General features: G+C 38.8%; 1 protein-coding gene across 2 annotated transcripts in view; it reads left to right on the forward strand.

Moving 5' to 3' along the window:
- The window catches only part of ctdspla (CTD (carboxy-terminal domain, RNA polymerase II, polypeptide A) small phosphatase-like a), a 32473-nt gene extending 21641 nt beyond the window's left edge, over positions 1–10832 (forward strand). For both annotated transcript variants that reach the window (XM_008396209.3, XM_008396211.3), the window contains 5 exons: positions 3241–3342; positions 7387–7443; positions 8660–8752; positions 8840–9025; positions 9764–10832. In XM_008396209.3, the coding sequence (XP_008394431.1) occupies positions 3241–3342; positions 7387–7443; positions 8660–8752; positions 8840–9025; positions 9764–9889 (564 nt within the window). In that variant the 3' untranslated portion in view covers positions 9890–10832. The remainder of the gene's footprint in view (positions 1–3240; positions 3343–7386; positions 7444–8659; positions 8753–8839; positions 9026–9763) is intronic.
- Positions 10833–11280: the final 448 nt, after the last annotated feature.

The raw sequence follows: 11280 nt of genomic DNA on the forward strand, positions 1-11280 counted from the left end.
TTACAGGAGCTTGAAATGCATTTTCCTGCATCTAATTGATAGATTTACATTTTTTTTTTTTTAAGTTACTAAATTTCTTCTGGAACATTTTTTGGTACTCACTAGTTACTGTCCTGAAACATAACAGATTTTCTGCAACATACAGGAACAGTGTGGAAGTTCAGGACAAAAAAACTCAAATTTTCAGTATGTAAATGGTAAGTCATGGAAATGTGGTGGCTAAGTTCTCTAAAGTTTCATGAAAGTGCATTGTATGTTCAGGAAAGTGAGTAACCCCTTTCTGGAAGAGTGACTAGTAAATAGTTCAGGATACTACAAGATACATTCCAGAAAGTAACCTTTGAGTACTGGACAAGTGACCAGTGACCGCTACGAAACTTCCAATAAGTTTCAAAGTCTTTTAAATTTAGGCGAAGTAACTGCTAAAATCCAGAAAAATGCAATTCATGTGTGGTGTCACCTTACATGCCATTGCCAACTTTTCGATTCCTGTGTTTTTAACCTGTGTTTTCAAGAGAGCGAGTCAACAAATAAATGCCTCCGCCTTGTTTAGATTGGGTATTGGAAGTCGGTGCTGATGCTGCATTTCACTTAGCTATTTTGGAATGTGTTAAGATTCCTGTGGTTTACTGTAATTTCGAATATTCACACTCACAACATCCCAACGTCTGCAGCCAAGCTTTAAATTGCACCACCCAGCAGACGGCTCCTTTCAATAGCAGGAAATGCATACGGCATTGAGGGCTGCTCTTTGTGTTGCCAGGAGGATGTGAGCAGAGTCAACTATTCTGAGCGGTGACTTGTATAACTCAAGCCTGGGTAGGCGGGTCAGGTCTGTGTCAAAAGTCGCTCTAACTTTATGTGCAGTGTGAGACCACGCTCCCAAGGCTTCAAACAGACTTGTTATACAAAAAGTTACTCTGGCATTTCAAAGAATACATTTCTTTAATTATTTTAAAATTCAACCCTATCTTATCTGGAACTGCTTAAGTAAATGATAACTGATAATTAAAGTTCATTTTGCGTATTTATTTTTGCTTACGTAAACAAAATTCAAAATAACTATGCATCTATAATTTTAACCTCTTCATTAGACTCTTAGTTTATGTGACAAGCATTTTGATGAGTGTCATATGATAATTGTCAGATCTCACAGGATGAGATCTGATACCGTGTCATATTCTGACATCATGTTTTAACACTTATTCTGTGTTAAAATGAAAAATAAATAAATAAATAAATAAATAAATAAATAAATAAATAAATAAATAAATAAATAAAGGTGCACACTTGAACTGCTGTTATTTAAATACTACAAACTGCTGGTAAAATGGCTTGTTTATCATTAATTTCCTGTATAGCTGATAACAGTTTATTTATAATATTAATGGTTTTAAATTCTATAACGGTTCTATAGTTGCAATATAAGTGTCAGCTTCAGGTGTTTTAAGTTTGAAGGTTCAAATTTTTGTCAAGTTGCCAATAAATTTAGTATAGATTTTGAATGCAATGGTAGTTCTTAGGTATTTTTACTGAGTGCGCAGATTTTTATCTCTTTTTTTTTGCCTTTCTGCTCTTTTTAAAGTAAAATTATGAGGCTGGAGGCAAGATGATGTTAGCCAATAAATCAGATGTTAAATAGCCAGGTACCAAGTCTGCAGCAGTGTCTAAAAGACTGCATTACCTCCAAAAATGATAGGTAGGGGAATATTTCTTATTTTGCCATCATACACAACTGACTGACATACAGCTGCTTTATTCTTGATACAGTCATAGAAACTAAGCAAAATTTTAAAACTGGCAACCAGAGAAAACCATATTTAAATGCTGTTTGAAAGCATTATGAGACACATTGTTATTTCACTTATACATTTACATGATTATAAAAAAGGGTCTGTTTTGCTCTTATTTATTATCAGGTGTTTCCGTCCGGTCAGCATGTCATGCTTTGGTCATCACTGTGTATCTTCTGGCCTGATCTTGTAGAAAAGATTATTGCATCCGCCTGCTGAAAATGTGATGTCGGTCTTTCGTAATTTAAGCAGCTCAGCTGGCAAGAGTAAATGCAATAAATCACTGACATACTGGGTGTCATTCAGTGTCCTTGCTCAGAGGGAATTCTTCCTGCAATACATCCTGTGATAAGACATGATAAACACAGTCTGCCATGGAAAAGCAGGCTTAAACACAGGGACAAGGCAGGAAATGCCTGGCACAATGAGTGGCAGCTCACTTGTGGGAACGTGTTTGTGGATTGAAAGAGTCCTTGATCTTCACCTCTGTACAGTCTGGGTGTGTGTGGGTGTGTGTAGCTTGTGTGAATAAGAGCACCGATGTGAGTGTGTGCCCCCTGTGGCTGAACCATCTGCCTCGTGCCTGTGTGTAACCCCGGGCTTTGGCAAAGGACACAATCATTCCTCCCTTCCCCTGACCCTGAACGCAGCACCAGGAGTCCTTCTTGAGAAGAGCGATATGAATCCCCACTCCGGCCGCTGTGCCGCCATGGGGCCACGAAGGTTTGCATGTCCAGTCAGAGAGAAGTGGGCACCATCCCGTCGTTTTGCACAGTTAGAAAATAGGGGTTGGATTAGTGGGCCGACGTCGCTTCTGGCTAAACACACTGAAGTCGGCCTGCTGCTCTAAATTAAAGGGCTAATTATCTGTACTAATAATTCCAACTAAGTATTTAGACATACAAAAACCTGGCCTGGATAACACTACACTAAAAATTATCTTAAAATATTTTTTTTAAATGAATGATGCACTGAAGATTGAATTTGAATTTCTTATTTTGACAGTATGTCCTCCTAACATTAAGACAATTCCAACTGCACTGAAATAATTTACAGCGTCGATGAAACCTTTGACTGACCTCAGTCAGTGTAAAGTAATCCGCACTGAAGTCATGGAGGCAGACCCCATAGACCCCATAGAATCATTTCTGATTGATTTGTTGCCAAAATGGCGGCAAGTAATCATGTATCATATCAAGGTGGTTGCTGTATTTTCTAATCTAAGGCTCCTACTAATAAACAAATAAGTAAAAAATAAAGCTGTCCTTGGGTTTATTAAAACCTGTTCATGTTTTAGGCATTTTATTTACCGAAAGAATCACAATCTTTTCCAACTTTAATTGTGAAAATGTTTGAGCTGGTATTACATCTCGTGACAGTCTGTCCTACCCTTGACCACTAAATATAGTATGCATGCCGGTGTAACCTGTCTGTGTTTTCTCTGCAGTCTCCAGCCAAGTTCCTCCTGCCTGAGGTCAGCATAGCCGACTATGGAAAGAACTGTGTGGTGATCGACCTGGATGAAACCCTTGTGCACAGCTCCTTTAAGGTACACCATCCATCCTTCCATCTTTTGCGCCAGTGGAATAGCTGTTTAAAAGTTTCTCAAGGAAAAATACATAATACTGTCATGCGTACAAAAAATTCACTTTTACACAGTAGCTGACAGATAAAATTTTTTTTTTTTTTTTACATAAACAGACTTTTTAACTTACTTTTTCATTTCTAATTGTAAATGAAATATCTTCCAGCTATTTTTGGTTCTTGCTATCCAAAGGTTTTCTGCAACCTAACAGTTATATTTATTTAGTATCTAATCAGGCTTAATTCCAAGTAGTAGTTTATATTTGACGTCCAATGTTACTTGATATTGCAGCAATTTGTAGCCGGTCCCTAAACGCCCATTTCATTTCATTTTTGCTGTTGGGTTGCCTGTTGCTTCACACACTCACTGAAGGGACGTCACAACACAAAACCTGCTGCATAAAAGGCAACCATATGTGATACAACAACTTTGTGTGAGCTCTGTTTTCTTCATGCTGCTTGGCCTCGCAGGGCTCTGTGTCTTAGTGACTGATAGCGTGCAGAGTAGAAAAGTGACTTTAGTGCATCATAAATCTGGTGCAATGTCCCCTTAGACCTTGAGTAGAGGATCAGACTGCCAGATATGACATATAGATTAATATATATTATCCGTTAAATATTTAGGCACACATCTTCACTGAGAACCTTTGTGTCATCCTTTTTGTTGCTCATGTCAATAGACAGGTGCGCAGACGTTTTTAGCTCTCGAGTGTAGGCTGTACATTGGAATAAATACATTTTCAATGATCCTGCTTTTTGAAGCTCCCTCCTTTCTGCATTAAAGCTTTTTTACACACCTGGCCAACCTGGTGACCTATTTCAGCATTGCTCTGCCTCAGTTCTTATTATACCTGGCTATATTTTCCTTTAAGAAAAAAAATCCCTCAAGTCAAATTGCAGTAGATCTGAATAGCCCCGAGTGACGACTCTTTGTTGTAGCTTCGTTCAGAAGTGAAGAAGTTAGCTTGTTTTTGTTCAAATATGGTTTTTTTTTATGCGACTACAAGCCGAATTCCACACTTGCTGTGAAATGTAAAAGAAAATATGCGTGCGCACACCCATGGCGATCATATGCCACAAACACATGTGCTCTCTCAGACGCCAGGGTGTGTCCTGTACAGTGTACTGTTGCATTGAATGGCTGTGGCACGGATTTCCCAGAAATCCAGTGCGAGTTTGAATACATTTTCTCCGTCTTTGTCAAAACAAGTCACACTCTCGCATTCTGAAGAGCCGGGATCCATGGAAAATTAGATCGCTTTAGAGATTAGTATGCCACATGTGCTGGGAGCAGACAGGGCGGTGGATGGAAATCAGTTGATTGTGAGGAAACAGGACAACATTAAAAAAAAAAACCCCGACACATTCGCTGCATTTTCGGTTCCGTCCTCGGCCTGCGCAGGATTTCCTCCAGGTTTCCTGTTCAGATGTGATAATGATTCAGAAATATTATGCACATGCTTTCTGAAGCTCTGGAACTGAACAATAAATGCAGGAAAAAAGAAAACAACGGGGGACACAGATGATGCACAGATGGACATAGACTAAAAAAGCAACATTACGTAACACGCTGCAGTTTCTGCTTTATCCTGCATGTTATGGACGAGGGGATAATTCCCAGGCCTGTTCCGGGATTAGATAAAGTGTGTGCTAGACATGTCAAAGCAGCAGAAAGGATTATTTACATAATAACAAACGACATTTATTCTACTTATTTGAACATGTCTTCTTCTTCTTATTTTTTTTTAGTTTGTGGCTAAAGTTGGTTGCTTTTATGCAGTAATTGAGTGTATGTGGTATTACAACCAAACTTTAAAGTTATGTTTTAATATGATTAACTGCGCGACTTTAAAGGGACTAACATGTTTTTGGCTGGCTAAGGTACAATCAGAGTTTTGACTGTTTTCAGTGTGTTGATTGTTTTCAGTCTTGCCACAAATTCTCATATGGATTTAGGTTTTGATTTTCACTATATAAATGTACGTGTGTGTGCGTGTGTGTGTATTTAAAATCTTTGATGGAAAGATTTCAGACAGATGAAGGTCAGATCTTGGCCTTCCTGTGATGCAGCCTAATCGATCTTGAGCATGTCTTCCTAACATTTATTTCCTGATATGAAATATGTCAAAAACCATAAAACCTTCCACTCTAAACTCCTTAAGGTTGAGTTATTTAAGCGCTCTCCTTTCTCTTTCACGCGTCCCAGCGTCTTGTCCACGACAGAAGCAGGGTGATGAGCAGCTGTTGAATGCGCAGTCTTCCGATGATGGAGCAATTCAGCAGAAGAGCAATAACCAAAGGAGCGGAGAGAAGTTCGCTGTTGTGATCCCTACCCCACCTTCCTTTGTTTTCCTTTTTAAAGGTTGAAGTCATAGAAATAATATTTTAGTAGATATTAAAGACAATTAGCTCCGCTCACTGCTTATACAGCTTATTTTACTGAAACTGCATAACAGATTTAAGGGAAAAGAAAAACATGCAGTATTTAATTTGAGTTACTTTTGAAATCTGACATCATATAAAGAAATGAATTCTCTTTAGTAAATATTTATCGCTATACAATGATAATACTGAAGGGGTTTTATTTATGATGTGAGAAGTTAAAGAGTGCTTATCATTTCTGAAGCAAACACCCCCTCTGCTGGATGGCATGTAACTGTTGCTTCTTACCTGACGTTTCTTATGCCTGAAGGCCAATAGAGATACCAACTTTATAAAGTCTGAGGATACATTCAGGCTTTGGAGTTTCTCTAGTGTTCAATAAACCTTGCTTTACCTGAAAAACCTGAGAATGAGATGGATATCTGACGGATGTACAAGCAATTAACAGGAAATAAGTAATCACTGTACAGCACTGTGGCTTTGCAGTGCCTGTGTACGAGTCTTACCTGAAGCACAGTAAAGAAACTGATTTTCACAACATTTTCTTTCTACTCTTTCTGTTTTATTTTTCACTTTGCCGAGGTCCAAATGGGGTGAAACATCAAAGGAGTTGCTCTTGTTTCTTTCATAACGCCAGCGGCTCACATGACGCTTTTTATGTTCACTGCCTGCCAGAAGTCCTGAAAAGCCAGAAAAAGCATTCATCTGTCCTCGCGCTAAGTAATCAACGAAAGAGATAACGCTGCAAGACTTAACGTTTAGGATACTTGTGGGAAATTTCTGACATTAAAATCATGTGTAGGAACAATTTGTATTGTTCTCCAACAACACTGAAGGTGGGCATCACCAGTCGTTTCAGTTGAAAGTTTAAGCTAGCTGCTATGTTTCACCATGTTTAGTCAAAGCTGGCTGGTTAGTTCGTGCTAAAGCAATAAATTTGTTTTCTATATTTGTGAAAACCAACACTGACACTTTTATGATCTTAATTCAGATTTGTTTGGCGTATTCAGTTGTACCCTGGTGTTATGCTGGAGCAACTTATCCCTACAATATGTAACTTCTTATTAAGTGTTTAACCAAATAGGTGGCAGCTACAGCTCTTCTCCCCTGAGTACATGCAGAAATGTATTTTTTTTTTACCTGTCACCTCATTCTTTCTTTTTTTTCTTCTTACCAAAATGACTGCGCCTCCTACTTAATCCTTTCATCCTTGTCTTTACGTCCTCCGCTCGTCTTCCGCCCACGCCCCCTCTGGTATCTGTCTCCCTCTGCCTCCTGCACCTTCTCCTCTTCCTTCTCCCGCTTCTCAAAATGACACGAGTCACACAGAGAAAACAGCGGCTCTTCTGTTCACCTTCGTATCTGTCATCTTTCCTCAGCTCCCAAGTTCCTCTCCAGAGTACTGGTTTTTATTTAACGCTCGCAGAGTGCTGGAGCAAAGGGAGCCACATGATGACTGGAGTCATCACTTGCCTGAGGCACATTGCCGGGCTATTTTACTTCTTTTCTTCCATAAAACAAGATGTGGGTGTGTGGCTGTGGGTGTCTTTGCTTGTGCTAAAATGAGCAAAACAAGTGACAAGTTTTGAGTCCTCACGTTTTTTTTTTTTATTTTGTCTTCCTGCAGCCCATCAGTAATGCAGACTTTATCGTCCCGGTGGAGATCGACGGCACTGTTCATCAGGTAATGCCGCTGTGATGTGGAGGACCTCTGTACGTAGGCGTAAATATAATAACTTTATACTGCCTGTTTTAATTCATGAGGGCTCCCCTGGGAAACTTGCTTCATTCGTCTCTATATTTATTATTCTCTGTTATCTCACAGCTACCGTGCATCAAAGTCCAGCCACTTCAAACCTCTTAGTAGTTTTTGCTTGATTTTTTTTTTCTCTCTCTCTCTCCTTGCTCACTGTAATGAAAAATGGATTCTGACTTGGCTGTTTTAACTTTAAATGTCCCAAAACCTGTTGAAGACACTATTGAAAATGCAGGATTTTTATTATTATTTTTTTCACACAATAAAAGCAATTGGGTGAAGTAAACCAAGAGACTCCTTGTGCTCCATCCGTTGACTTCAGAGGGAAGAACAAGACTCAAGACCGTAGCTGCAACCTCGTTCAAGTAATCCAGGATAGGCTTTGTGGATCTACTTCAGCCTATCCTTGATTACTTGCACTTGGCAGCAGCGACTAACCCACAAAGACTTCCTGAGGAGAACAGCAGAGCGGACAAATATGGGCTACCAAGGCTTTTTTTTACATGGTATAAATGTAAAACGTCATGCAATGCACTCTTGGTTTGCTTCAGGGAATGCTGTGATAAATGGATCACAATCTGAACTGTGTGTCTCACCTTATTCCTAAAAACTGTGCTGTCTTATTTGAAAAATGTGTTTATCAAATCAATGCCAGTTTTGTTCTAATTTTTGTGTATTTTTTTTAAAAATGACTGGAATTTTGTTAAATTGCTTAAAGTGACTTTTAGTTCTTATTTTATATGAGTTCTGCTTAGGAATAGGACAGTCTTTCAAATAAAACATTTGCAAAATTACTACATGAATTGCATTGTAGTTTTATTGTTTGCTTTATCAGCATGCTGCTGTTAGTGCAGATGCCAGTGGTAAAACATTGCATGGTAGACGCAGACAAAAAGAACAGCAAACACAGGCTGCCTTAGTTTTCTTTGCGAATTGATTGAACAAATGTTTGCTTTTACGCATTTGGTTCAAATGGGTTGATTGGAGGAAGCCATTAAGAGGTATTATTCGTGCAGATTGAGGACTAGCGTGTTATCTTTGTTATGGGAAAATAGGTTTGACTCTGAGGAATTAGGTAATTTAATTGTTGAATAATGACAGTTTTCTTGCTAACGATGAATTTTCTTTTAAACATCCCACTTAGGTGTATGTTTTGAAGAGGCCTCACGTGGACGAATTCCTCCAGAAGATGGGGGAGCTGTTTGAATGTGTCCTCTTCACCGCCAGTTTAGCCAAGGTCGGTTCACGTGAGACCTCCGCATTAGGCGCAGTAAATGCTTTCCGTTGCCGCGTCAATAATTTCTTTCCTTTTGGGTCTGGTTAGTATGCTGACCCCGTGGCAGACCTGCTGGACCAGTGGGGGGTGTTTCGTGCTCGGCTCTTCAGGGAATCATGTGTTTTCCACAGAGGAAATTACGTCAAAGACCTCAGCCGGCTGGGCCGAGAGCTCCGGAAAGTCATCATTGTAGACAACTCGCCTGCCTCGTACATCTTCCATCCTGAAAATGCAGTGAGTCGTTATTTTTCGGGGCAGTCCAACATACTTGAGGTCAAGTTTCAATAGTTCAAAACATTATCTTTGGGCTAAAGGAAGAATTTCTATCCGTCTGTCCACTTTTCATTCAAACTTAATCCTATTTAGGGTCTCAGGTGGACTTTCTTTCTTTCTGGGGCTCTTGAACATATGTTGAGTCCATCACAGGGCCAAAACAGACACATACAAGACAAACAAGCAATACAACTAAGTACAATGTAGAATCCCTAACGGCAATGTGCGTTAAAATGCGTTGAACATGCATGTTTGTGCACTGTAGAAGAAAACAGGAGTACCCTGAGAAATACCACACATCCACAGATGCACAGAAAGGCCTCAGGATGGATTTGAACATCTGTCAAACTTGAAAGTATTTTCTTCTTAAAAACTTCTGATTTAAAAAAAAAAACTCAAAATACTAGAGCTCAAACTGAAATAATTTTCTTACTTAGTTAAAATACTCCAAGTGAGAATGTCTTGTGTTCTTCATCAGTGTTCAGACCGTTAGTCAAATTTAAGACTTTTCTCCTCCGTGGAGAACTTTCTGCAACTCTTCCAGCCTTTGATGTATTTCTCCCCATTAATTATTAACACCAAACTCACACCAGCTCCTCACGCATAATGCAAGACTTTAGAAGCTGTTCTCAGCTTTTTACTTTTTTTCTTCCCCTTTGCTCACTTTCAAATCAAAGCTGCTCTCTCCTCTGTCCTCAGGTTCCGGTGCAGTCCTGGTTTGACGACATGACAGACACAGAGCTGTTGGATCTGATCCCTCTGTTTGAGGGTCTCAGTAAAGAGGAGGACATTTACAGCCCCTTACAGGCCTTGAGGAACAGGTAGCAGAAAAGGTAGCACCCCATCAGGTAGACGTCTCACCTCTCTGCCACAGTCCCGCAGCCAGGCTCCCGTCCTCCAATCAAAAGGGTGGCCAGTCTGAGCATTTAAGGCGAGCTGGTTTTAATCTGGACAAAAGGACTCTATGGATTCTTGCCATGTGTTGATTCCTGGACTCTTTCTACAGGACTCCTACTGACAGAAGATTATATTACTGTATGTATATAGTAAATGTTTCTATGAGTAAGATATACATGAAATAATTTTTCTATCAGAGAGAGGCAGTTTTACTATTCTATCAAGATTCTGTCAGGTAATATTTTAGTTACTAAAAACAATCAAATTCACAGATCATATTTTGTTTGTTTTTTCCAAGACTGTGTGAACTTTATTTTTTTTTGTGTTGTTTTTTTTTATTTTTTTGTTCCAACAACTGTGATTTACCTTCTCTTACAGAATGAAGTGCCTTCATTACTGTGCTTATTTTGTTGTTTCGGGTTATGGGGTTGGGATCTCCAGAGACATTGAAAAAAAAAAAAAAAGCAAGAAAAAAAGTCTGGCGTTTATAAAACTAGCCTGGATTACTGTAGGATGTTTGGTATCAGTAGCATTAAATTGTCAAATTCGCCAAAGACGTTTACAGTTCAATGTGATCCGTGGCTTAATTACAACATTTAATCCTTGACAGTGGCAGTAAATTTCTGACCCTGGAACATACAAAAAGCCTGCCTAATTTTTTGAAAGATAAAAAAAATCAATATTTGTGACCACTGTCAACTGATAAATGTTGTATTTCTGATGAAGCTTAGAAATTTGAAAAAAAAAACATCTAGCTTAGGTTTTACTGAACTATGTTTATTGAGGCTAAAAGTGTTGGATGAATTGTAAAGAAATGCTGTTAAAACTGTACTGTACGACATAAATAAAGTTGCAAATTTGCACACTGTCAGCTTGTGATCAAAGCGTAAGAACTTTGGCAAAACTCAACAAAGACCTTCATTTGGATAGTTATACAGTTTGTAACTCAGCTATATTAATTTTCACGACTGAAATATGTTTTTAAGTATGTGAGTGAAAAACACACCACAAGTCAGCCAAAAGGATCCTGACTAGCAGAGAGTGATGATTTTATGTACAGAACATCAAACAAGGCATCAGTGAACAGAGTGGGTGTGGTAGAGATTACAAAACAAAAGAAAAACTCAGAGTTGACAGTGTAATGTTTTTCATACCTGAAAAACATTACACTGTCAACAAAGTCATTCATTATAATGATGCTACAATTTTTTTTATTTTTAGCTGGATAGGAGAAAAATGCTCAGTTCACCAATTTTATTTTTCTGAACCTTTCCTGTGTAGAAAATCGGTAAGGGAGGTAAGATTGCTCACACCATCTT

The sequence above is a fragment of the Poecilia reticulata genome, chromosome 20 (genome assembly GCF_904066995.2).
Source record: "Poecilia reticulata chromosome 20, P_reticulata-male-v2, whole genome shotgun sequence".
NCBI lineage: Eukaryota > Metazoa > Chordata > Actinopteri > Cyprinodontiformes > Poeciliidae > Poecilia > Poecilia reticulata.